This window comes from Microtus oregoni, unplaced genomic scaffold (assembly GCF_018167655.1).
Source record: "Microtus oregoni isolate MIOR12 unplaced genomic scaffold, Mior012 000000F_ref0000247, whole genome shotgun sequence".
Lineage (NCBI taxonomy): Eukaryota > Metazoa > Chordata > Mammalia > Rodentia > Cricetidae > Microtus > Microtus oregoni.
In genome coordinates this window covers 81079061-81106853 of record NW_024543059.1, presented here as the reverse complement: position 1 = coordinate 81106853, position 27793 = coordinate 81079061, and the positions used below count along the sequence as shown (strand labels likewise).

At 47.8% G+C, this 27793-nt stretch overlaps 1 protein-coding gene across 1 annotated transcript in view; it reads left to right on the top strand.

The window, feature by feature from the left end:
- Positions 1–486: 486 nt before the first annotated feature.
- Abca4 (ATP binding cassette subfamily A member 4) overlaps positions 487–27793 on the top strand; it is a 125721-nt gene continuing 98414 nt past the window's right edge. The window contains exons 1-6 of the mRNA XM_041653028.1: positions 487–552; positions 12848–12941; positions 14290–14431; positions 15392–15531; positions 19004–19131; positions 25261–25458. Of these exons, the coding sequence (XP_041508962.1) occupies positions 487–552; positions 12848–12941; positions 14290–14431; positions 15392–15531; positions 19004–19131; positions 25261–25458 (768 nt within the window). The remainder of the gene's footprint in view (positions 553–12847; positions 12942–14289; positions 14432–15391; positions 15532–19003; positions 19132–25260; positions 25459–27793) is intronic.

Sequence of the window (27793 nt, the reverse complement as noted above, 5' to 3'; positions counted from 1 at the left end):
GTTCACTTTAGCTCCAACTCGTTAAGGGGCAAACAGTCTAATCCAGATTGCTGGCCCATGTTAGATCACCGGGAGGTGACTGTCCAGCCTCTGGGTGTGCAAAGGGAATTGTCCCAAACTTAACAGGCAGAGAGAGCCGAGGCATCTTTGTCAGAATCCCCCAGAGCCCCTCTGTTGTCTGATGGCCGAGGGCACCTGAGGCACTTGGTTTCCCGTTGAATGCCCCATCTCTGTACCCTCAGTGCTCCGCACGTGTGTATTTCGGCTTTTTTTCCCCTCTAGAAAGGAGTCTTAGCTGCCCCCTTTCCCTGACAAAGGGCTTACAGGTAATTAGAAGAGATTATGTTTGAAGGGGAAAAGCGGGGAGCCTTTAATCACCAGAAGGACACAGCAGCCTGAGCTGGAGGCAGTCCCAGTGGCCTTTGTGTCCTTTGCCAGCCTGAGCCCCAGCTCAGAGTGATCCCCTGGACCTGGGTGGTCACCAGCATGGGCTTCCCCAGGCAGATACAGCTTTTGCTTTGGAAGAACTGGACTCTGAGAAAAAGACAAAAGGTAACAGCATGGAGCAGTGGGTGGAGGTGGGGTGTGAGGAGGAAGAAGGGAGGAGGGGCTGAAACCTTACTGCCTTTTATCTCTGGGGCTGCCTTTCGCTGCTCAGTGAGCCTCTCTGACCAAGTGCCCTCCTGCAGGATACCATGCTTCTCTTGGCCTTGACTATAGAAAAATATTCTGTCCCCTGCCCAGCAGAGGAATCCATTGTGACCCCAACCCCTCCTGCTTTGACATCTGCTGGTCCAGTTCTCACCACACCATGGAAGCATTCTAAGCCCTGAAAAACACAGCCAGAGGAAGGCAAGAAGGCTTTGACTAGCTTCACAGCACAGTGAGAGCAATTTCCTTGACGCTCGGGAGTGGAATGAACATTCCTGGAATCAGGATGCATTTCCCAGAGCAGTCCCAGTTTCGTTGAACACATTGTTTCTGTCTCCATGCTGCAGAAAAATAACCTTGTATCTTCTAGTTGCTGTTAGAGGTCCGGAAAGTACAACTAACCATGGGTTTTCCCAAACCCCTTTCGTGAGCCAGACTAAGGATTTAAAGGCATAAGATGCATATTCCCTCTGACCTGGTTTCTATGATGGCTGGAGAAACTTGAAGTATATTTTGAGAACCCAGAGTAATAGTAAGTAATGTAGGTTGAATATTCCAGGAGAGATGTAGGTGAGAGCTTCAGGAGACCCGAGCCCCTCCAGAGTTGCTGCAAACAGCTTATCCCTCATCTGAAGGGACGAGAGACAGGGACGAGAGACAAATGTGTATCTCTAAAGAAATGGCGCTGAGGATGGACCTCAGCTGGTTCAGTTGGTAGCATGCTTGCTGAGCACACACCAGGTCCTAGACTTGCTCCCCAGTACTACATAAACTGGGCCTGTTGGTACAGACCTGGCAAAAGGATCAGAAATTCAAGGTCATCCTTGGTTATATAGTGAGTGAGTTCAAGCCAGTCTGGGATAAACGAATGAGATCCTGTTCAGAGAGAGAGAGAGAGAGAGAGAGAGAGAGAGAGAGAGAGGAGGAGAAGAAGAAAAGAAGGAGGAGGAGGAGGAGGAAGAGAAGAAGGAGGAAGGAAGGAAGGAAGGAAGGAAGGAAGGAAGGAAGGAAGGACTGTTCCAGTACCCTGCAGAGTCCTAGAAATATGGAATGACTTAAGAAGCTGGTGTGTGTGGGGAGGGGGTTGTTGTGAGAGATGAGTGAAATTACCTGGGTGCGAGTGAGAAGGAAACATGGAACACGCAACAAACCCGCTTAGGAGTTTATTAGAGGGGGCACATACAGGCCTGGACTCGGTGTGCGCAGAGAGAGAGAAAGATGGAGCGTCCAGCTTTTAAAAGCTGCCTAGCGCATACACACAGGGGGTTGGTGTGACCACATCATATGAAGATGACGCAGATGACAGGCTCACACATGTGCACAAAGGTTTAGCTGACTCATATGTGGATGGAACCATACGCGCGCATGGGTCACGGGGGGCCCTTTAGGCATCTCTGAGCCCGAGGGCCCATCTGCATGTGCACGGTTCTAGAACCCTAAAGTGCAGCCTTATTTGTGGCTGAATAATTATATCCCACCCTTTTGTTTATTATAAGAATTTGGGGGTTTGAGGGTCTTAATGGGTGGGATTGGGGTGTTGTAAGGTCTCTCATGACTGCTTCATGCTAACTATGTGGGTGTCGTTGCTGATTTAGTGGGCATCGAGTTGAGATGCTTGACCATGCCCTGGGGTGGCTGATTACTGTTGTTTTTTCGGGCTCTGAGGAACTGACTGGCTGGCAGCTTGGACCTTGCAAGATGCTGGAAAGGCAGAAAATTATGTCTGGAAAAAATTTAAGATCCTGGTGATTAAGAGAGGAGAGTCACAAGATGGAAGATAGAGGGGGGTTCTTTTGGGAGGGAGGAGGGAATTTCCCAGGGATTCCCAAGACCAGGAATGATAAGGGAAGAATTCAATGATACTTATTCTGGGCGAGTCTGGCCCATTTAGGTAGGTCCAATTCACTCTCTGGAGCTTCTAAAAAATGTTTGAAAAGAAATAAATTTTAGACATAATAAGTTTATGATTCAGTGATAGAATGGAAGACGGTGGGGGAAGAAGGGGGAAATTATTGAAAAGGATAATAATTAGACCCTTTAATGTTTTACCTGAATTAAATCCTTAATTCCTAGCATCACGGTATTAACTTAACATCCAGGAGACACTGCTGCAGTCAGTGATAAACCTGTTATGTTAAAGTCTGTTTTGTGAGTTTTTTGGAGTTTGGGGCTGAAAATTCGTTATTTTTTCTTACCACCTGGGCTTTTGACGGTCCTTGTACCTCCAACTCTATGTTTAATGATGGTCCCTGTAATAACAGCTGAGTGGTTAACTGGAAATTTAAGCATGACATTGGAGATACAGAGAAGCTGGTAAAGCAGACAGGAGAAAGAGGAAGAGGGAGAGTATATGGAGTTTTTGGCACAGAAGAATTGAGTAAGGATGAGGCTTATTTTTCTGAAACGGGAGAAAGAGTGGCTGATCTCAGTGCCCTCTGGAACTTAAGGGAGCAGGGACGTGTTTGAGTTACTGTTTATGAGGGAGTATCTTGAGCTGGAAGAGTAAAAGGTTTAAAATGGGACAGGTGGATCCAATGAGAGATCCCTAGAGCTTGGCAGCTGTGGGAGTTACAAGAATTACTTTAAAGGGGCCCTGCCATTTAGGGGAAAGGGGTGAGGGGCATTGGTCTGGGGGAGAGAATAGTACCTGATCTCCTATTTTAATTGGTGGTGGGCATGAATTAGCACATGGTTGAGGTAATGAGTAGTCGGTAAAATCCCATAATAGGGAGTGTAGATGCGATAACAGTGGAGTAAGCAGATGATCAGGAAGAGGAGAGGTTTTAGGTGAGAGGCCAGGGGTTAAAACTGACCACCCATACATGAGTTCAAAGGGTGAGATGAAAAGGTGACCTTTGGGGAGATCCCTAAGCCTTAGAAAGGCCACGGGCAAAAGTTTTACCCAATTGAGGTGAAGCTCCTGTGACATCTTAACAAGCATATTTTTTAAGGAATGGTTAGTTTATTCTACCTTCCCTGAAGACTGAGGGTGGTATGGGATATGAAAATGCCAGGGAATGTTAAGAACTTTAGACAAATTTTGGGAAATCTGGGAAGTGAATGCTGGGCCATTATCCGACTGAAGAGAGAGGTTGGGATTTCAAACCAGGGGATGATTTCTCAGAGAACATTGGAAACTGTCTGAGCCCTCTTATTAGTGGTGGGAAACACTTCAGTCCACCCAGACATTTTGTCCACTAAGACCAGGAGATATTTAGCTCTTCTGACCATGGGCATATGAGTAAAATCCAGCTGCCAGTTAGTTCCTGGAAGGGAGCCCCTTGTTCTGGTTGGTGGGAAAAGGGAAGCTACGATATTTGGTCTTGGGATCTGACTTTTGACAGATTTTACAAGAGGCAGTGATAGCTTTTAAGAACTCTAAGTCCTCAGGGGTGGGTTGGAGGTGAGCCTTAACAAAATGAAATAGAACTTTGCTATTAGGATAAAAGAGCTGATGTAAGTAGGACAGAATTTGTCAGGTGTCAGGGGGTGTCTCGAGAATGCGGGCTGTACTATATGAACCCCCTGAGGTGATTGAGGTAGGTTTGGGCTCTGGAATGCTGCTGTTCTGGCTGCTTGGAAATAATGGAACTGTCAGTCTGATGAGATCGACAGTGAATAATTCCTATAGCTTTGAGGAGATGGGAGGCTTTTAATACATCCATAATGTAACCTGAGTTAGTTATGGATCCTTCTTTTGTTGTAAGAAGCCCATGCTCCTTCCAGATAGCTGCATGGGACAGGAGGATATGAAAGACACATTTGGAGTCTGTGTAAACATTTAAAGATTGCCCCTTTGCTAACTGGAAGGCACAGGTAAGGGCTATTAACTCAGCCTGCTGATTAGTGGTATGGGCTGGGAGTGCCTGTGCCTCCACCACCCCAGTATCTGATACTATGGCATAGCCCATCACATAAAGAAGAGCTGCCATCTGTGTACCAGGTATAAGAGGCCTGGGACAGTTTGCCCTCCTGTATATGTGAGGGGTGGGGCAGTAGATTCTCTAAGGTCTCTATGCAGGAGTGCAATGGGGAATAATTAATACTAGGTTGAGGTAGGAGATTTGAGGTATTAAGGGGTGGGCAGCATTGGAAAGTGAGTGTGGCATCTTCTACTAGTGCCACCTGGAGGGAAAGAAATCGGGAAGGGGGTAAAGTTTGTAAGCCTTTGTAAGTTAAGAGATGGGACAGATTGTGGTGGGAGAAGATAGTGGTGGGTGACCCCAAAACTTAGTTTCTTTGGCTCATGAATGAGAAGTTCAGCTGCCGCTAAAGCACAAAGCATGTATGCAGGGTGCCCAGCCCTGAGTGGTGAGGTCCATCTTCTTTGACAGGTATGCTACAGGTGCAAAGGAAGGTCCCAGCTGATGTCCTAGGACCCCAAGGGCATATCCGTCCTTCTCTGTTACATAGAGGGAGAAAGGATGAGTTAAATCTGGGAGATGAAGAGCTGGGGCCTGGACAAGGGCTCGCTGGAGTCTCTGGAAGGGGTTAGTAATGGGGTGGAGAAGAGGCTCATGCAGAGAGCCAAGAGCTGCCTCGTGTAAGTGGTGGGCAAGGAGAGCAACCTCGGTTCGAATCCAAGTCACGGCACCAGTGAAATTACCTGGGCATGAGTTAGAAGGAAACATAGAGCAAGCAACAAACTCGCTTAGGAGTTTATTAGAGGGAGTGCATGCAGGCCTGGGAATCGGTGTGCAGAGAGAGAAAGATGGCGCGTGCAGCTTTTAAAAGCTGCCTAGCGCATGCACACAGGGGGTTGGCATGATCATGTCAGACGCAGATGACAGGCTCACGCATGCGTGCAAGGGTTTATCTGAGTCATACGTGAATGGAACCACACATATGCATCTCCGCATCAAAGGCCCCGTCTGTCTGCATGTGCTTGTCTTTAGAACCCGGAACTGCAGCCTTATCTGTGGCTGAATAATTACAGTGAGGAAAGCTGAGATTAAATGGTGGGGCCAAGAATTGAAGATGTCACCCCTTATTGAACTCTGGCCTTCACACACACACAGGCACCCTAACACACATGTGCACACACACATAAGCATGCATTTAACACTTGCACAGAAAGAAAAGAAAGCTGGACCTCATGAAGAGGACAGTGAAGGAGGCAGGCTGTGGCAAAGAGGATGGTTTGGGGTGGGTTTCTTGGGTAGAACAGGGCCTTCCTGGCTATTGGGAAGAAGCAGGACCAGGTGGTGGGGCGTGTGAAGACCTGCGTGTGTGCCTCAGGCAGATTTGGTCAGAGAGAGATGAGCACGGACATGTGTCAGCTAAGAAGAAAGCTAGCAGCGAAAAGGAGAGGAAAACCAAGGGTAGTGTGTGTGGAGCTGAAATCAGGGCCTCTGAGGCTCCTCAGGTCCAGACCCATGAAGAAGGAAGCCTGACTGACCTTAGGGTTGAGGGACATATGAAGAAGCAGGAGATACCACAGAGATGGCTCAAAGGCCTAAATGTGGCTCGGACAGTACACAGGGACGCCGAAGGGAGAAGCCAAGCTCACCCGTGGGGACACCATTGTCCTACTTCTGCTTCTCCTTGTCAAGGCTGGTGTCATTTCAAATTAGCCATGAGGTTATTTGGGCCCCCCAGGGACCAAGTGCTAACAGTAACCCAAGGCTCATTCCCTCCCAGAAATGTCCCTTCCTGAATGAATGAGAATGCTGTCAACATCTGAGCAAGACTCATTGTTAACTTCATGGTGTCCACTCATTCATTCAGTCAAGAAATAATAGTCCCCAGGCAGCGTGCCAGGTGCTAAGTTCACAATGATAAATGGGACAATTCAATCTCTTCTCTCAGGGTGCAAATACTCGACAGATTGCCAGGGAAATTCAATATGCCGCCACTGCCCACCCCCGTCTCCTGTCCGCCCCTCCCCTCCCTAGCCCCATGACTGCTGGCCAGCAATGCTCCCATTGCTGTGGCAAGCCAACATGGTTTTCCAGAGACAGGCTTGGCTCCGGAAGGTTCACAGTCTCTACCCCTCTCCCTGGCATTCTAAATGCATTGCTGTTGGATGGGGTCTTTCTTCTTCACTGTGTGCTCCCCAAGGGATGGAGCCATTCATGCTGTGAACCCTGTCTCACGTTAGCCTGGGCCCTGCCTGTATTTGCTATCACCTGTGTGGCCTGGAAACTGAGCCTCGAGAGAGCCAGTGTATCCAGGATGTCTAGGTAAGATGAGTGCATTTTCCTAAGCCCCCGACAGCTCGATGAAAGGGTCTGTGGCTCCTTTCAAGGCTTTGGGATCTTCTGGAAAGTTCCACCTCTAGACAATGCTGACTCTGCAGAAAGTGCAGCATGGCAGACCGTGACACGGCCATTCTTCAGACTTTTATATTTTAGGGGTTTTCTATTGCAAGCAGATCACAAGTGAGAACAGATAGAGAGATACCAAGGTTCTCCATCCTCCTCTTTCACCCCCTGAAGATGCAGAGTAGGAGTCCTCAGGTGCTCTCTCCCCTCCCTTCATTTCCCATCCTCTGGAAGCGCTTGTTTGACGTCACAAAGTGCCTGGCATAGTTCGAAATACATTTCGTCATTTAACCCTCACAGCGGGGCAAGGACAGGAGGCTTCAGTTGCTCCTGTGGGTACCAATGAGGTGACAGAAGGCTCAGGATGAGCTGAACCTAGACCCGGGATTAAGCCATGTGTGACTTCAGGATAGCAGATATGGTTATTACGCCCCGCTGCCCTGACTAGCAGACAAGGCACAGATGTCACAAGAGAGAGTAGGTGTAAACTCATATGGATCTATAGCCTGAATGTATGTCTGACCTGCATGGAGGAAAACTGAACACAGCCCTTGCCCTGATGGAATTTGGAGTCAGGCAGAAGGAGGCTACCACACATGATTCCCGAGCAGAATGGAGACACAGTAGTGGAGTAGGAGGAAGCAGCATGAGGTGGGGGAAGGGGCCCAGGGACTCAGAGGAGATTTCTAGGGAGCTTAACCCTCACACCCCTTCCTCCCAAAGACATAGCCCAAGGTCACGCCTGCCCTTGCAGCTCAAGAGGGCTGTAAAGCCATTAGTGAAGCTTGTGCTTGCCCTTCAGCTGCAGCTCCTAGAACCCTTTGGTGTTCCCGGGGGCCCCACTTCCAGGGAAGGACAGGATGTTTGGTGAAGGCCTGAGGACTCATAAAAGTAGGAGTTCACTTCCTAAACTCTAGAGGTATGCTTCTGATATGACTGTGACCGTTAAAGCTGGGTGCAGCGTTAGGGGATGAGAACATGGGGTACAGGGACCCTAGGCACCAGCTCCAAGAACGCCAGACTCTGGGTGGCCTTGAGCCAGGTTTGAGTCCAGTCTGGATGCTCAGCCCAGAAGGGAGGATCAGCGGGTTGCTCTCAAGCTCTGACTACCTCCCTTTTAAATTGAAAACAGAGAGGGAAGGGAGAAAACCTAACTGGCTGTTTTAAAACAACAAGCAGGACTCTGCCCTGACCAGGAACCCTTCCTCCTCCACATAGGCTGAATGGTAAAGAGGGGGAGGGGAGAGGGAACAAGGAAATACCAGTATAGTTAGAAAAAATTCCATGGAGGGGGGTGGCTTCTGAGCTTAGACTGGGCTTAATTAAAGTTACAGACATGCTTAAGGCAGGGTGGGGGGGGGCACAGGGGGCGGGCTCTGGAGACTTGTTTTTATTTTAATGTGGAATTTCTCCCTAGGGCATGCCTGTGTACACTTGAGTTCCAAGGGCCACAATGCTCATCTGGGCTAACTGGACTGATTCTGGGGGAGGGGAAGAGGCTGCTGGGAGGACTCACCTGCCTCTGCCAGGTGAAGAAAGAATGACAGGTGGTCTTTGTACAGAGAGTGGCCCGCAGGGGCTGCGGCCCCAGATCCCATACAGAGGGAAACATTCTTTTCCCCAGTGCTTCTTAAAGACGGCCAGATCTGGGGGCTGGAGAGATGGCTCAGTGCTTTAGAGCACCGTCTGCTCTTCCAGAGGCCCTGAGTTCAATTACCAGCAACCACATGGTGGCTTACAACCATCTGTAATGAGATCTGGCACCCTCCTCTGGAGGCAGAATGTTGTATACATAATAAATAAATAAATCTTAAAAAAAAAAAAAAAAGACAGCCAGCTCTGCTCAGCCTTGGCTGTGTACTGGAGTTACCTAAAACAGTTGGGGGAGATGCTGACTTCCCTGAGATGCCTGTGTGCGTCCGTCCAGCTTGACAGATATGTAAGGACTGCTGATGGAGACAGGTCGTTGGGGGGCCCTGAAGAAAACAGCAGCCTGGATTTAGAGACATGATGAGGAAGAGCGCAGGCACAAGGTGGGTCCCACTTCCCTCATAGAGGACTTTAAGTCCAGGCATGCCAAATACAGAATGGGGAAAGATCCTAAGGGAAAAGGGAGAGGACAGAAGCAATCAAAAAGGGGTGCTGTCTGGAGAAAGGAAGGGAACCCTCAGGGGCAGGCCTACGGGATAGTGTGGAATGGGGACAAATTAGAAGGAAGGACAATGAGGCATGTGACAATGACTTAAAAAATTAATACAAATAAAATCGAGGTGGGGAGCTGGCTCCACAGTTGAAATACTTGTCACACGAGTGTGGGGACCAGAGTTCAGGGCCCTAGAACACACTGAAAACCAAGTGCAGTGGTAATTTTTGCCCATGATCTCACCTCGAGGGAGGTGGAGACAGAGATCCTTGGAGCAAGCTGGTCTGGTCAGACTCACTGAAACCAGAGACCCTGAGTCAGAAAGTGAAAACCTTGGTCTCGGGAACTAAAATGGAGAACAATGGGAAGACACCCAATGTCAGCCTGGGGTTTAAACACACACACACACACACACACACACACACACACACACACACACAGAAATATGCTAACACACACCTGCACACACGTACTCATACACAGAAATATGCTAGCACACACACAGGAACATACAAACACATGCACATACCACTCACTCACACATATGCAAAAAGTAAAAATAAATGAATAAAAGGTCCAAGTAAAATAGCACAGCACAGCAATTACAAACAAGAAAGCATTTCCAAAATAAAAGCAAAACAAAACCCAAATCTTGTAAGTAGCATTTCCTAGACAGACCAAACGTACTAGTGTGAGTCTAGAAACTTCTTTTCTGAGACAGGAAGGCAAGATCGGCTTGTCCCCCATGACCAGGACCTTGCACATCCACGCTTTTCTTAAGTATGGAGGAGAAGACCTACCCCATGCTTCCAAACTGAACCTTCTGTTCTCAACCTTCCTAATGCTTCTGCTCTTAATGCAGTTCCTCGTGTTGTGGTGACCTCCGACCATATGATTATTTCTTTGGTACTTCATCACTGTAATGTTGCTACTGTTATGAATCATAATGTGAATGTCTGATGTGCAGGAGATCTGATATGTGACCCCCAAAGGAATCACCACCCACAGGTTACCCCGTGTCATGAACCCCAGTCCTTGGTCCCAGAGCAGTCTGTTCTTAATTCTCATTATACTACAGGACAGAAAATCATCCCTGTTTCGTAGGGGAGAAAACTGAGACTCGGAAATTAAGCAAGCCTGTGAGTGGTTGAAACCCAAATCTTCACATTCCCTGAGTGGCGGTTAGCATCCCACATGACTCACAGGTTGACACTCTTTGGTAGAGAGCCAACGTGGCAATCAGTTGTCTCAGGAGTCAAGTGCGATGACTCTGTACTGATTGTCTCATTTCCTCGGCGAAGACACCCAGAGCAACTTCCCGCGTCATCACTTGCACCTGCCACATGGCTATCTTGTTGAACCTGTTTCCCTACCATCCTTACAGGATGGTCCAGAAGAGAGGTGAGAGAGAAGCTGGTGTACACACCTGGGTGGGGTGAAGTGTATTAAGTCTTCCAACTGTTGATGGCCTGAGCCCCTGTGTCAACTCCAGTTCCCCCGAGAGGCCCCCAAGGCCCTTGATTAAGGTTTACTCAGTCCATACATGTCTGATGGGAACGTCTACGAACCCTGCCTTGTATGGTGTGCTGGGTTCACAGTGGAGGACAGGTGCAGCTGTGAGTGTTGCTCTAGGGACCAAGAGAGATAGTAAGAGTGCTGGGGGCGGGCAGGGTATTAGGCCAGGGGGACTCAGGATGCGCAAGCCCTGTGGATGATTATCAGCAATTCTAATTGCTAGCAAATATTCCCGGGGCTGTTTCCTTAAACCCCAGGTGGGAATTGCCCAACCCAATATTGGTATTTCGTCACGTTGTAGGAAAGTATGTATCTAGGAAAGCCCTGGAAACTGGACCCATTAAGGAAAATGTATTGTTCTATCTTCTTGCTGTCTTTGTATGTCTGTTTCCTCTCAGCGTCGAGTAGTCTTTCTAGAAAGTTACCATCTACCTGTAAACATTTTTGTTTTCTTTTAATGTGTGGTCTGTTTTCTACGATGAGTTTTCAGATATGTTAGGATTTGGCTGCCAGCCAACTTGATTTTTTTGTTTGTTTTTTTTTGTTTTGTTTTAAGCAGCACATGGTTTGTCCTAGGATGTCTAATCCCTAACTCACAGTCCCCTCTCCCTCTCCTCCTTCCACTGTGTCCAGCGCTGGAATGTGAGCACCACCATCAAGTGCCTCTTCTTTTAGAGTCAGGAGAATTCTGACTCCAAACCAAGCCTCCCTTGATCTTCTGTGATAGGTTGAGATCAGCCACCTCTTCTGGTTGTGGGGAGAGGGAAGAAACCACAGTAGTCTGTCTGCTTCCCCTAAACAATAGATCTTGTTGAAGGAAAAAAATGTTGACTAGCTGGATCTCTGTTGATTTTGCTTTGGGGCACCGTATCACAGAGTCATTTGATCACTAGTTCATTCATTAATTCAATGACCACCTTCAGGCGAGGTCTACCACTGCACCAGAAGGCAAAGCAATGGGAGGGGGGTAGGAGGAGCATTGGCCCTGGAGGCAGAAGGCTGGATTTTGCTTCCTGTTGTGATACTGTACAAATCACCTGCCTCTGTAGGTCTCTTCACTCATCCACAGAATGAGAAATTATGAGATCTTTCCAGTCTGAGGCACCAGCATTACACAGGACTTTATTAGAATCTTCATACATAGCCAGGTGGTGGTGGCACACGCCTTTAATCCCAGCAGTTGGGAGGCAGAAGCAGGTGGATCTCTTAGTTCGAGGCCAGCCTGGTCTACAGAGTGAGTTCCAGGAAAGGCTCCAAAACTACACAGAGAAACTCTGTCTCAAAAAAATTTTTTTTTAAAAAAAAGAAATCTGCATCCCCATATACAGTCATATGTGCTGAGCCCTGAGCTCCTTCATCTCGGTCTTGTGTCTGTGCTATTTTAGGACTAGATGCAGAGAGAATGCAGAAGGACACAGAATCTGACTGATACAATGAATCAGGCAAGAGGTGGTGTAGGAGTAAGGTTGAAGGAAGTTCTTCAGGTAAATAGTCAGGCTCCTTTTACCAATGGGGCTGATTCTGGGCAGTGCCTGGTTAGGTAATTTCATCACCTTTTGCAGACTGTAAAGTGGACTGGAAAGACCTCCCCAGCAGTGCCCACTGCGCATCTGGGCAACGTAGCTCTATGGTATATATGTTTATCTATGCATAGTGTAGTCTATTGCTCCTAGAGCCATAATAAACACAAGATTAAATCAAGAGCAAGACAAAAGACGCAACCAGGAGACAAGACTGGTATGCATAGGGCTGGTGCTGCTTTTACAGCCATCAACTCCTGGCAGTAAATTGTTTCTGAGACAGGATAGTCTCAAAGTTGCTACATCATCGGGGCTGGCCTTGAACTCATGCTTCAGCCTCCCAAGTGCTGCCATTATAGATACCACGTGGCATCACGCTTTGCTTCCAGCTTACGGTTTTTGTTAGTTTGGTTTTTATGAATAGACATTGTCTCTCGGTGAATGACTTGAACGCAGTGAATACCTGTAATGGTCACATGGTCATCACCGAACATCATTGCTGTACATACGTGCTCTGGCTTTAGGTGATGTGACATCAGCACAGACACTAGGATGTTAAGACAGTGACAGGGAGCTTCCGGCTGCTGTGGGATATGTGATCCCTGGTGCCCAGAGTGTTACATGGTTTACCGTTGTACCAAAGCCCAGTCCTGCCGCTCCTACCGTGCACCACGAAGGCCTCTCTCCTCTGGGCGTATCATCTCCCCAAGTCTCTTAGCACCCTTGATCTTTCTCTTTTGATTCTCTTTTTCCAGATTCGCTTTGTGGTGGAACTCGTGTGGCCTCTGTCTTTGTTTCTGGTGTTAATCTGGCTGAGGAATGCCAATCCCCTCTACAGTCACCATCAATGTGAGTATGAGCCCAGAAGCCCCGGCTGGCCTTTCCTTTAGGAAGCTCTTCTGGGTGTTGGGGATATCACATCCGTTGGCATTTCAGAGGCTTTGGTGTGTGAACCAAGTTCATCAATGCTGAACAAATTCTAGTTTCTTAAAACATGTGCAGTCTTGGTTATCATGGTGTATGAAAGAATGTACTGTCTGCTAGCTCATTTCTTTCGCTCTGTGCTTCTGAGAGTCAAACATAGCCCTGCATATGCATATAATTTTTTATTATTTTGTTGTTGTTTTTCTAAACTTAGCTGTTATATTACAAATTTAGCTCTTTTTTTTTTCTTGGTTTTTCAAGACAGGGTTTCTCTGTGTATTCCTGGCTGTCCTGAAATTCACTCTTTAGACCAGGCTGACCTCAAACTCACAGAGATCTGTCTGCCTCTGCCTCCTGATTGCTGGGATTCAAGGTGTGTGCCACCACCGCCCAGTTTATTTTTAGCTTGACTGCTTTAGGGAATTTGTTTTACATGGTACCAGGGGAGAAATAAGAAGGGACAGTACAGATCACACTTGATAAATATTACACCCTGGAGCTTCAAGGCATCTACAGGCCTCGTGTGGGCCTGTTTGTATGTATAGCAGCCTTCTCAGAAGGTCCCCTGTGGGTTCTGGCCAGGATGGTGTCTTTTCTTCTAGGCAGGTGACACGGCCACCCCAAGAGTTGTGAAAGCTGACAAGTTCCCTTCTCTTGGGTTTCTAACTTCCATTGCTCTGCCAACCTCCTGTCCAGCAAACCCTTGCTTCTTTCCGTCACCCCCAGGAGTGCACAGCCTCCGCGCCTGTCATGGAAAGAACCTCTGTGATCACCAGCCTCCCCGAGCCAACTCCCTATTTGCCCTCCTCCAGAAACTTCTTTTCTAGCCTCAATTCCGCTCCACCTGGCCATGTAAGTCTCTAGGCCAGTGCTTCTCAACCTTGCTAATGCTGTGACCCTTTTTATACAGCTCCTCAGATTGTGGTGACCCCCCAACCATAAAGTTATTTGGTTGCTACTTCATAACTGTCATTTTGCTACTGTTATGAATCGTAATGCAAATATCTGTGTTTTCCTATGAACTTCAGTGACCCCTGCGAATGGGTTGTTTGACATCAAAGGGTTCGCAACCTGTAGGTTGAGAGCTGTTGCCCTGTGACCTTCATCTGTCTCCTTAAGTACCACGAACTCTGGGACACAGCACAGGGAGTAACCTGCTTTAGACATTCCCGCTTCATAACCGAGAGAGAAGCAGAGTCCCAGAGAGTCTGTGCTCCTGGCCTGCTTAGCTTCTGTGACTCACTCCTTCTCGTTTTCCTTTTCTGTCTTAAAGGCCATTTTCCCAACAAGGCGATGCCTTCGGCAGGAATGTTACCATGGCTCCAGGGGATTTTCTGCAACATGAATAACCCTTGTTTTCAAAACCCCACCCCAGGAGAAACTCCTGGAATTGTGTCAAACTATAACAACTCCATGTAAGTGCTAATATTTCCCATCTACAGGGAGGAACTTGTGCCCCCTGCCCATCCCTCCCCCCATGCAGGAGTGTGTGCTGTTCCCACAGGCTGATGAGGAGCTCTGAAAGAGTGTGGGGAGGGCAGCTTCCTACCTAATAGCCTATTAATGGCAAGGCACCTGGGGGGGTGGGGAAGCCTTCAAACTTCAGACACATGGACATGATTTGTTCATCTGTATGTCCAAGAGGGAACCTAAAATCTAATAGCAGCCCAGGCTGCGATGTGCCCACTACTTTGTGGTCACTCGTCTTCTTAGGTGGAACAATTAACTAACTTCCTTCACCTCAGCCACAGGCTGCCCGTAGCCCTCTCTGTCTCCTCCACAGGCTTCTTTAGACAAGGCCTGGGAGAAATGCCAAGGAGCACCAGTGCAAGGAAACCCGAAGTCAAGTTTACAACGTGAGGTTTCCTTCTTAGAGGAAAATAATGAATTCCAAACCTTTAATGACTGAAACTGTCATTAGTGACCTGCAGCACAAGGAACTTGGGATGTGACTCCCACAGTGTGGTTTTTAATACAAAACCGAACATCCAATTGCCCATCTCCATTTTCCCTGTCCAGTCAGCCTGGATGGGTAGGCGCAGGGAGGACTGTGTGGATGAACTGTGGCACCAGGTCCCACCCCTAAGACTGGGTGGTGAAGGAGAACTCAAAGAACTGGGTGAAGGCTGGGAAGACTCACTGGTAATATCTTCCAACAGCCTCAGAACAACAGGCTCAGAGAATGGGGTTTAAGGTCAGCTTGCCCTGCTGCAATTCAAATATTGAGCAAAACACTCATCATTTTTGTCAGGGTTAAAATTATAACTAGCCATCCAATGGAGGCCATGCTAAGTCAATTTAAAAGAAGCACAAAGCTGCTAACTGTATGGTTATGAAAACGACAGCTATTTATTTATAAGGCGTTCTCTCAACAGCTTGGCAAGAGTGTATCGAGATTTCCAGGAGCTCTTCGTGGACACACCAGAGATCCAGCAGCTTGGCCAGGTTTGGGCTGAGCTCCGCACCTTGTCCCAGCTCATGGACACTCTACGGACTCACCCTGAGAGATTCGCAGGTAACCTGGGTGCCCGTGTCCCCATTCTGTACTTGCCGCTAGAGTTAGCCTGACACACCAGACGCTGAAGACCTAGTAAAGAGCGGGCTATTCCATGAAACAATGCCAGAGGCGGGTAACCCCAGCGCTCCTGGGGTGAGGCGGGAGGTCGAGGCAGGAGAATTCTCCAGAAGTTTGGAGGCCAGCTAGCCTGTCTCACACATCAGTGAACGCAAAGAGGTTGTCCTTTGACCTCTACATGCATGCTGTGGCATGTGTGCACCTCCATCGACGCACACACATACACACATGCACACACACACAAGCTCACTTGCATACAGAGAAAAAGACTCCTCCTAATGAACATTTCCAGTCACCTTTAGCATCCAGAATGACGCAGGTGGGTCCGTGGAGAATAGTATGTAATGTGGAGAGATGGTGAATGAGGAGACAGCAAGGATGGAGGTCAGAGGCTACTGCTGGGGAAAGACGTGTGCTCCTAAGACAAAGGTGTGTGGCAGTAAAGATCACCCTAAGGAGGATGACAGCCATAGGAAAGGACTACCAAGAGACGCCAAGGGGTCAAGAGTGGCTGGATAGGGCAGCTTGTATCCGAGTTACCAACACTAAAGTTAAGATGGTGATGTGACCGGCCAGCCCTCCTCACTGTATGTGACACGGCCCCTCTATGCTCAGCACACGGTTGGTACCTACTGTGAGGCATACACACAGTGGCTGTCTAGTTCACCCGCTTGTTTAGCCTTGGACGGAACACCTTCATGGTTGGCAGGCCAAAATAGAGAGATGGATGAGTGCCTGCCCGCAGGGCACCTAGAGAACAAAATTAGGGTAGGCTATGCTGTCCCTCACCGTATGGGGAAGCAGAGGGCGCTGAGAACATGGGAGTCAGGAAGGGGAAAGACTGGAAACAGAGTCTGGCGCCCTCCCATCTAGCCTAGCCACTTTCTGCCTTTGCTCCCTGGAGGGGCAAGAGTACAGAAGTACATCCAGATCGCCGGGTTAGGATTGTTTAGCCACATTCGCGCTGCTTCCAAACTGCAGAGCACACACTGCTGGTCATGATTTCTGCAGCCCAGATTGCGAATGCTCCATTCTTCGCTCTGATGGAGAAGTGCTGATACCATCAGCTCAAATATGAAGGGTTATAGACGGCAGAGGCACAATGAGTATTTTATTTATTTGCCTGTTTATTGAGACAGGTTCTTACTTAGCTTAGCCAGCCTAGAACTCATGTAGCTCAGACTTGTCTGGAAATTGTAACAATATTTCTGACCCAGCCTCTGAAGTATTGGGATTATAAACATGAGCCATTATGACTGGTTCACTACTTGCCTTTTAAATAGTAAAAAACCAATGCGGGGGAGCTCGGCCAGACGAGAAGATGTTTTGGTGAAGGCTAAGCAAGCAGATGCACTAGACAGCCACTGTCTTGATCTCAAGACGACTTTCCTTCTTCCCTTTGTTCTGAAGGGTGTGCCATGAAGTGGCCTTTGCATTGGTGGGTCTGACCATGAAATTAAGTCTGGCTGCAGGGAGTGGAAGAGATTCACCCCATGCAGAAGTCTCTGTGGTTGCTGCAAGTGTCTAGGAGAACTGAAATCACGACTCTAAACCCAAAACAGGACTTGAGGGTGAACGAGGGTGCAGGTGGTTTTTTTCTGCAGGTTCTCCATCTGTAAGGGAATCTCCTAAAGGAGAGCATGGCTAGGGGTCAAGGGGTCAGGATAGCCTTCCAAGGCTCCCCACAAGCTAGGGACAGAAACTGAGAGGGTCCAGAGCCCACACATGAGTAAATGACATGGTCTCTGGTGGAATGTTGGGCCAGGCACTAAAGTCTAGTCAAGATGTCAGGGAGAGGTTGCAGAGTGTTGGTCAAGGCATGAAGTCTGAGGTCATTAGGAACTCAGTCATGCAGAATGGGGTGGACTGTTGCAGCTGCTGCGGCTTTTGCCTGTGGGGTTCCCAGGTACCTGGGAAAGTGTACCCGTGCTGACCCAGGCAGCAACGTTCTTCTCTGCAGTGAACCTGTAGGGCTGCATTCTCTGCAGGGGACACCCCAGTTGCAGACATACCCCCCTGTGCCCAGTCAGCTCTGTGGTCTCAATCATCTCTAAACCCCTCTTCCCACAGCCTCACCCGCAGCTACCTTCTGCCCCCGACTCCTAGCCTCCAGTCTTCCCAGCAAAAAGAACAAGTAGAACCACATTTTAGAAGAAATGTAGTTGTCTTTCCCCAGACACCCGCCACCCCCACCCCACCCCGTTCACAAGGCCCCACTCAGGAATCTAATGGAGAGCCTGTCTGGTATCACCCTGCTGCTCAGACCCTGGGCCCCATGCTCTGCAGGCAGGGTGACCCTCAGCCCCCAGCTTGGGTGTGTGCTTTACCATGTCCCTGCCCTTCTTCTCCCACCCCCACCCCCCGCCACAGCCAGGCCACAGTGGTATGATACCCAGGCCAGATGACTCTCTGTCTTGCCCCTTCTCCTGAGGCATTCATATGCAATATGAGCTGAGGGTGTTAAAGAATAACTAAAAAATAAACAGCCAAATGGGGCTTCACTCTTAGGACAGGAGCACAGGTATTTATTGCGTACCTAGGGTCACATTTATTGAGGCTTTGATACTATATCAGGCCTCCATACTGGGAGAGAGAGAGACAGAGACAGACAGAGACAGAGACAGAGGACAGACAGAATGACCTTGCAATTTTACCTCTGTGTACCCAACATAGCTAGGTGGGACAAAGGATGCAAAAAGAGCAGGACCATAGTCCTCAACCCTTAGACAACTGTGTTTGCATGTTCGTGTGTGTCCATGGACCACTACAGTGAGAGCCTGTAGAGCTGTGTCTAAAGGCTGCTCTCTGCAATACCACTGACCTTTGTAGGGGCAGGACAATCTTTAGGGAGGAAGCCTTCTTCTGTACACTGTGAATATTTAGCAATATCATTGGCCTCTCCCCAATAATACTGCCCAAAGATGTCTCCAGATATTGGCAAATACTCAAGAGCCCAAATTCCTCTGCTGTAGCTCCTTACCCTTCGCTCTCTTGATTTTTTTTTTTTTTTTTTTTTTTTTTTGCGACAGGTTTCTCTGTAGCTTTGGAGCCTGTCCTGGAACTAGCTCTTGTAGCCCAGGCTGGCCTCAAACTCACAGAAATCCACCTGCCTTTGTTTCCCAAGTGCTGGGATTAAAGGAGTGTGCCACCACCGTCCAGCCTTTACTCTCTTGAAAGTCACTCTCTCAGATCGACTCTAAGAAGTGCCTGACACCCTGCTCACCCTGGGTTAACTTTCCCTCCTTCTGTGCCTTCCACTGTACTGTGCTCAGGCTCTAGCAGTCTCCAAGAGTTCCCGAGGAAGCCAAGAACACAGCCCCCTTCTAAGAGTCAAGCAGAAATATTTCGAATTGATACTACATGCTGTTCTTATTTTGACTCACCCCCTGTTCTTTCTTCCATTCGTATTCAGGAAGAGGATTACAAATCCGAGACATCCTAAAAGATGAGGATACACTGACGCTATTTCTCACAAGAAACATTGGCCTGTCTGACTCAGTTGCCCATCTTTTGATCAGCTCCCAAGTTCGTGTGGAACAGGTAGGTGAGGACCATTGGAGAGGAGGGGAGGCACCAAGCCTGAGGAAGACTTCTTTTCCCTTTGGCTCCCATATTCAGACTCCATGGCTTATGCTGCATATGGTGGACAAGCCTGGGGGGGTCATTGAGTCAAGGAGCATCCGATCCCAGGACTCTGAAACAGCTCTGGTACCTCTGGCACCATCAGACTCCCCAGGTTTTTGGAACTTGAAGGAAGGCAGAAAAATCACGAGACTGAGCTTACCCTGTACAGTGGAGAAACCTCACCATTTACTTACTAATCAAATCTTTAGGGACAGCTATAGCTACTGCGGCAGTGTGGGACTTACATCCCAGAGGAGGGTTGATGTAAACAGAAACTTCTGCTCTGTTTCCTGGATGTCAGGAGTCATTGTGTGAAGACAAAAGTGCCCTTACTCAGTAAAAAGCTGACCTCCAAGCACTTGGGGGAAAGGCTCTAGCTAGAACTCTATGTGTGTGCAAGTGTGTGTATGTATGTGTGTGTGTGCGTTTGTGGCTAGAGAAATGGCCTAGTGAATAAGAACACACGCTGCTTTTCAGAGGACCTGTGGAGATTTGAATAAGAATGGCCTTCATAGACTCACATGTTTGAATGCTTAGTCACCAGAATGTGGAACAGTTTGAAGGGATTAGAAGGATTAGGTGTGGTCTTGTTGGAATACCTGTGGCCTTGTTGAAGGAAATGTGTCACAGTGCGCCCACTGTTTAGAGGTTTCAAAAGCTCATGCCAGGCTCAATCTCTGTCTGCCTACCTGCCCACAGATCAGGATGTAGCTCTCAGCTCCTGCTCCAGTTCCGTGTGTGCCACCATGTTCCTGCCATGATGATAATGGACTAATCTCTGAAACTTTAAATGACCCCCCCCCAATTAAATGTTTTCTTTTATAAAAGTTTCCTTGGTCATGATGTCTCTGCACAGCAATGGAACGGTGTCTAAGACAGGACCCAAGTGTGGATCTCAGCACCCATGTCAGTAGGCTCACAGCCTCCTGTGGATCCAACTCCTCTGGCTTCCTTGTGCGAAGGAATCCCTACACTCACATCTATTCACAGACAGATGCACACACCTGCCTATAATTAAAATAACTCTTAAAAGAAGAGCTGGGTAAAGACAGGTGGTGCATGCCTTTAATCCCAGCACTTAAGAGGCAGATCTAGGCAGATCTCCGTGAGTTTTAGGCCAGTCTAGTCTACAGAAGAGCTAAAGGACAACTGGAGCTGTTACAGACAGAAACTCTGTCTCAAGACACAAACCAAAACAAAATAAACAAACAAATAAGCAAAGAACTAAGTGGAATTCAGGGCTTGAGAGTCACTGGACAGGTTCTTGTCGTCCCGCTGTCATTAGCATCAGTGACGTGGGAGTACCTGTTAGAAACGCAAGTTCTCAACATCTGCCAGCTCAGCTGAGTCCTTAGTGTTAGGTATAGAGCTCAGCTGGCTGTGTTAGAAGCTTTCTGGGAGACTGACCAGCTCGGGTGTGCGCTCTTGTCCTGGCTAGACGTGACTCCAGGGGAGACCAAAACCTCAGCTGAGAATTTCAGAGCATGAGCCAGTCCTGAGATGAAGGTCTGCACAGGGCGCTGCTGTCGGAGCCCAGAGAGAGAGGAGACACCTGGTGGGGACAGCTACTGAAGGAGTTTTTAGATCGGTTCCCTGTATCACACGAAGGAGCCCATGCTTGCCGACTTTCTAATGGTCCAGACCTGACCTGCTGGAGACGGACGAGCAGAGCAGAGTCTGCTCCTGATGAGGCTCTGAGAAGCGGACCTGGCTGCCTGGCACTGCCTGGCTTCTGTCTTCACTGCAGGGGAAGTGTCATCAGCAGTGATGGCTCATTTTTCCCGTTTGCCTTTTCCTCGGCTCATAAATCTCCAGTCCCGGCAATGCCTGTGACCGTTTCCAGTTGGTAATAAAAGGGAGGCAGAGATAAGGGTTGGAATTTAGGGGAAATTTCCTCCCACTTTGTACAGCCATGACCTTTGGAGTTCAAGTGGCTGCCCTTTGGGCACCAGGACAGAGGCTCTTCATGGACAAGGGGCCAGGGTCACCAGGCTCTAGGGGATGCTGCACTGGAGTAGCCAATGTTTTCAGATCAGCAAGTTCCACAACCCCCCTCTCATGACAACGAGGCCAGTCAGGCCCCCACCCAGCTCCCTTTCTATCTCCCGGGCCTCCTTGCTTCTCAGCTGGTCAGCTGTCTTCACACATAATGGCTTTCACCCCATCTAGTTCTGTGACCTTTAGCCAACGTGACCATTAGTACTTGCAGCCACAATGCCAATATGCCTTTTTGGTGTCCCCCATGGAAACTACAGTTGGTCATCCTTATTAATCAGGAACGCCTTGTTCTTCACAATCAGTGGGTTTTCCTTCTGGCCCTTTCTTCTTGGCATATGAGCACAGCTCTGGAAGGCATCTCAACACCTTGTTCTGTAGGTGGTGTTTTCCTGTCCTGCTGTCACTCTCAGATAAACACACTGATGCTTATATTAATTATAAATGCTCAGCCGATAGCTCAGGCATATTACTAACTAGCTCTTACATTTTAAGTTAATGCATATTCCTTATTTACACTCTGCCACATGTGGTACCTTTATTAGCATGGCTCATTCATGCTCCTTCTGAGTCTGGCTGGCAACTCCAGACTCTGCCCTTTTTCCTCCCAGCATTCTCTCTGTGTCAGGCTGTCTCACCTGTTCTCTTCCTGCCCAGCTATCGGCCAATCGGCTTCTCATTAACAGTGAGAGCAATACATATCTACAACATACACAGATTGTTCCACAGCATTTCTTTCCATCTGGGGAAGTCATTTCATCATTCTGTCTCACTCCCATCTGCCCAACCTCGAAAATTCCTCCACACGCTTCAGGACCCAGTTCAGATATTGCTTCCTCAATCCACATGCTCACAAGACTCATTTTTTGTCCAGTCCTCACTCTTTCTTACTCACCAAAGAGTTAGTAAGTGTGAGTATCTAAGAGCCTCAAGGCTCGGCCACACACTGTGGCATCAGAATCACTCTGAGACTGTCTCCTCACTCAAAAATATCTACTACATACGGTGGTTATAAGGAGAGAGTGAAAAAAGCTAATAAAAGTAAAGCACTTAGAATGTTGCCAGACACAAAATAAATACTTAATAAGCACCCAGTACTTTGTTGTTGTTGGTTTTGTGACAAGCTGCCATAGAGCCATGTTGACCTCAAGTTCACTATTAGCTGAGGATGACCTTGAATGTCTGATCTTTCTGCTTCCACCTCCTGAGTGCTGGAATTATAGGCCAGACATGCACACCCGGCCCTGTAAATTTTAGAAACTTTCATGGGCTATCCTTTTGCTTTCTCTTCCATACTTTCTCTCCCTCTATCCCTCTGTGTTTCTCTCTATCTTTCTTCTATATTAGGTTTGAACCCAGAGTGCCACACAACTTGGTGGGTATTCTGTCGCTGTGCTTTATCTCCTTTGGTGGTCTAGCTTTGCTCTATTTGATCGTATACTTAAGCTATCAAAATGCCCATATTTCCAGCTAGTTAGGGAGCTCTTCAAAGGACAGAAGTGCCTGTATTACTCACCTCTAAAGCTCCGGTCACTATCCTGGTCCCTGAACACTAGGAGTCCAGTGAATGACGTTGAGAGAATTGAGTGGGGGCTTTGGGGCAACCCTATTTGTTAGCTGTTCTGTGTAGGGCATTTTTTAAAATTAGTTATCAATGGAGGAGGGCCCAGCCTATTGTGGGTGCTGCCATCCCTGGGTTGGTGGTCCTGGGTTCTAAGAGAGCAGGCTGAGCAAGCCACGAAGAGCAAGTTAGTAAGCAGCACCCCTCCATGGCCCTTGCATCAGTTCCTGCCTCCAGGTTCCAGCTCTGTTTGAACTCTTGTCCTGACTTCTTCTATAATGGACTGTGATGTGGAAGTGTAAGCCAAACAAATCCTTCCCTTTCCTCCCCAAGTCACTTTCATCACGGTGTTTTATCAAGCAGTAGTAATCCTAACTTAGACAGTCCCTGTCATATTGGCGTGTAAGAAAGTCTGTGGAGCGTTTTCTTCATTGCTGATTGATGTGGAAGGGCCCTGTCTACTGTGGGCAATGTCATCTTGGGCCGGTGGTCCTGGGGTGTATAGGAAAGCAAGCTGAACAAGCTGTAGAACAAGCTAGTAAGTGGCACTGTTCCATGACCTCTGCTTCATTTCCCCTCTCCAACTTCCTGCCTCAAGTTCCTGTCCTGACTTCCGCTCACGATGGACTGTAAACTATAAAATCAAATAAACCTTTCCCTCCCCAGGATGCTTTTGGTCATGGTTTCCTATCGCAGCCGTTAAAAGCAAACTAAGACATGAGCTAACACTTCTGTATGTTGTTGTCTGGTCCCTGTTCCTTCAGTTCCCTCCTCGGAATGTGAGAGAATCAGACAAATAGACATAAGAGAAGGGTTTCAGCCTCTGTTTAGAGAGAGGATGGGATTTTACCCAGGGATCCGAAGTGAGGTGGGGCAAAGGCAGAATGATCTGTGGGGACGCCCCTACTACAGGCCCTGAAACTGACTCTACAGCTGATCCACCATCAGCCTGCACCTCATGGAGGGACAGTGTGGTCTCAACATTTCCACGGGAATAAGAGAGCCCATGTCTGTTCTGTCTGCCAGTGTGGAGATCTGTGTGACTGAAAGCCTCCTGGTGTCTTCAGGGCCCAGTCTTATGAATTTATTCACGGTACAGAGCCTGGAAGTCTAGGATGCTCGGGAACACTCCAGGCAACCAAGAGGCCCTGGCCAGGGTTGGGACCTCTTCTTTTCCGTCTGAGCCATGGAGGCCACCATAGCTATGATGTTCCAAGTCATTGTCTGTGAGCTTCTAGGAGGTGTGGGATGTGGGCTATCTAGGCCTAGGGCTGTGGTAAAATGCAGGTTATATATTTGATTCTGAATTTCAGATAAACAAAGAAAAATTTCAGCATAATTATGCTCTTTTTTGGGATTTATTGAGACAAACAAAAAGTTACTTGTTCTTTATTTGAAATTCAAATTAATTTTATCTGTGCCAGGTGAGGTGGCTTACTCCTGTAATGTCAGGATACTGAAATAGAAAAATTGCCTAGGCTACAGAGTGAGTTCAGGTCAGCCTGGGTTAGAGCAAGACATTCTGCCTCAAATAATCAAGCAAACGAAAAGCAATAACAAAACCAAACTGAGCTGGGCATCTGATATTCTTACGTGGTAAATCTAGTGAGGAGAGGAAGCTGGCCAAGGTCGTTATAAATGTGTTTTCACCACTCCTCCACTTCTGCCACTGGGAGACGGTCTCGATGGCACTTTAGCATCCCTTTCAAAGTGATCTCTCGATTTGGAAAAGTTTTCTGATAAAGCGAGGTTTGAGGGAGGGTTTGGATTTTTATTACCGTTGTTACAAATGATCACAGACTTAAAGGCTTAGGACAGCACAGTTTTATTATCTTATGATTCTCGAGGTCAGAAGTCTGAATGTCAAGGGGCCATTAAGTCACATTCTCTACTGGGCTGTCTGAAGGAAAGCCTGTTTTCTCACCCTACCCATCTTCTACAAAGGGTGCACATTCCTTGGATGAGGTCCCCTCCACTCGCAAGACAAGAAGTGGCCTGTCAAGGCTTTCTCCCGCCCGCCGTAGCACTCTGGTCCTGTTTCTTCTGCCTTCTCATGCTTCCAAGTCCCTGTGTGATGATAAACCCACCTGGAGGATTCAAATAATCTCTGTGTCTTTTTGTTTTGTTTTTGATTTTTCAAGACAGGGTTTCTCTGTGTAGCCCTGGTTGTCCTGGAACTCTGCAGACCAGGTTGGCCTCGAATTCAAGGATTAGGCTGCCTTTGCCTTCCAAGTGCTGAGATTAAAGGCGCATGCCACCATGGCCTGGCTAGTCTGTGTGTTTTAAACCAACTAGCCAGCAGACATATCTGCCCTTCCTATTTGTTGTGAAATGTGATTGGCCTGTGGGTCAGGATGTGGCATCTTTGTTCAGGAGGGTGATGTCGTGAAATGTGATTGGCCTGTGGGTCAGGATGTGGCATCTTTGTTCAGAAGGGTGGTAATATTTCCCTACAAGGAGTTTTCCAGCATCTTTTCTCCTCCCTACAGTTTGCCTATGGAGTCCCAGACTTGGAACTGAAGAACATTGCCTGCAGTGAGGCCCTCTTGCAGCGGTTCATCATCTTTAGCCAGCATTGGGGGGCACAGACCGTGCGGGATGCCCTGTGCCCCCTCTCCCAGATGACCCTACAGTGGATAGAAGACACTCTGTATGCCAACGTGGACTTCTTCAAACTCTTCCGTGTGGTAAGGAAAGGGTTACGTGCTCCCAACTTGTAGAGGATTCCGGGAGCAGGCAGGCCACCGGGGAACTGACACTGGAGAAGGTGCGAGCTTGATGCTATGACAAACCTTGGGGATGCTCCAAAATCCTAGCACCCAAGAGAAAACAACTGTCCTTCTGGAGCAGTAGCAAGGGGAAGGAGATAAGTTCACTTTTGTTGGAGGGTGTTGGTTCATCTCCCAGTCATTCAGACCCAAATAATCACTCCGAAACTATGTTGTTGCAATACTGTTTGGCCAATGGTGTAAGCATATTACTAGCTAGCTATTGTGGTGTCCATTTGTAGACGGAGGCTGTTCATTCGTTCCTGGCCACCCTGGCCAGAATTAATAATATTCACTCAGAAACTGTATCAATTGCAACACGGCTTGGCCAATGACTCTAGTGTATTCCTAACAAGCTCCTACATCTTAAATTAGCCCATTCCTATTATTTTATATTTTACCATGAGGCTCATGACCTACCAGCAAGATTCCAGCTAACAGCTCGCATCTTTCTCCTCTGGCAGCTACATGGTTTCTCTGACTCCATCTACTCTCTCTCTCTCTATCTTTTTCAACCTGGCTATATTCTGTTAAGCCATTGGCTGAAAGCAGCTTCTTTATTATCCAGTGGCAATAAAGCATATTTACAGTGTACAGATATATATCCCACACTGGTTCACCCCTCAGCATGCGATGTGGGAGGTGTTTGTCCAACTGTAAAACATGTGTTCTCCATCACCTGTAGACCAGGGAATTCCTTGCCCATGGTTACAGACAAAAGACACTAACTTCACACTGGTCCTCATGTTCATGTGTACAATAAGGATGTTGCTTCCAGGGGTGTCTAGACACGGTGACATGGCATTGTCATCTGCAGGTGGATTGGAGGTCCTTCATAGCCGTCTTGGAGAACCTGCCACCCGTGAGCCACAGGTTGAACACATCTATGTATAAAATAATAGGAAAAGATGGAGAGAAAAACACTGTGCAAAGCGTTCATAAATTTCAGCGAATGGGTGGCTCGAGCTCCTTCCTATGGACCTGTACTTGCCCCCAAAGATACTCTCTGTAGATAGAAAAAAAAATAGGAAATTCGTAATCTCAACATTTTGGAAAGACTGGATCACTAAACCCAGATTTCTGCTCTAAAACTGTAATCCAGACTCCCAGAGCCCACGAGGGTCTCCTCCTCCCTTGCTGGAAGGATGTGGTGGGGCACAGAGGGGTCAAACTTTAGGACGCATGATGTCATCAGAGGTTGCTGAAACATGCAAGTCCAAGCCTCCAGTCTTGCTAGTAGGGAGCTGCGTCATTGCTCAGGAGATTTTGATGGGGGTTCCCAGAGGCCACACTTTTAGGAATATTCATTAGAGTTCTTTGGAAAAGACAGACTGCTTTTAGCACCTAATTATGTATTTCTTTTGGCCTATATTTTAATTTCTGGAACTGTGTCATGAGGAATGTGAATCACTAAGTTTATTTTTGAGATATTCTGGAATTAGTTATTGATTTCAGAGTTCACATTTTGTCTGTCTTTATGGTGGCTTTCTCAAATCCCAGAAAAGTCTGTCTGTCTGTCTGTCTGTCTGTCTCTCTCTCTCTCTCTCTCTCTCTCATTCTCACTTTCTCACTCCTCACTCTCTCTCTGTCTCTCACCTTGTTCTTGGTCTCTCTTGTTCTCAGCTTGTCTTTTAGATTGAGACAGGGTTGTTGCCAAGTTGATAAGAGTGCTTGCCTTCCATGCACAAAGCCAGGACTGGATCCTTAGCACATGTAAACATCTGTAATCCCAGCACTCTGGAGGTGGGAGCAGGAATGCCAGATGTCCATAGCCATCTTCAGCTAGCCTAGGATGCAAGAGACCTTGTCTTGGGGTTGGGGGACGGGATACACAGAAAAGGAAAGAAAGAAAGGAGAAGAAAAAAAGCCAGATGAATTCTCTAAAATGAGTCATGGTGTAGGAGTCCTTCTGTTTATGTGTTGTTTTCATTGGTTAATGAATAAAGAAACTGCCTTGGCCTTTTGATAGGGCAGAACTTAGGTAGGCGGGGGAAATATAACTGAATGCTGAGAGGAAGAAAGCAGAGACAGAGAGAGCCACCGTGGAGCCGCCAGAGTCAGACATGCTGAATCTTTCCCAGTAAGCCACTGCCACGTGGCGATATACAGATGAATAGAAATGGGTTGAATCAAGATGTGAGAGTTATCTAATAAGAGGCTAGAGCAAATGGGCCAAGCAGTGTTTTAATTAATACAATTTCTGTGTGGTTATTCTGGGGCTAAACTATCCAGATGGCTGGGATGAACAAGTGGG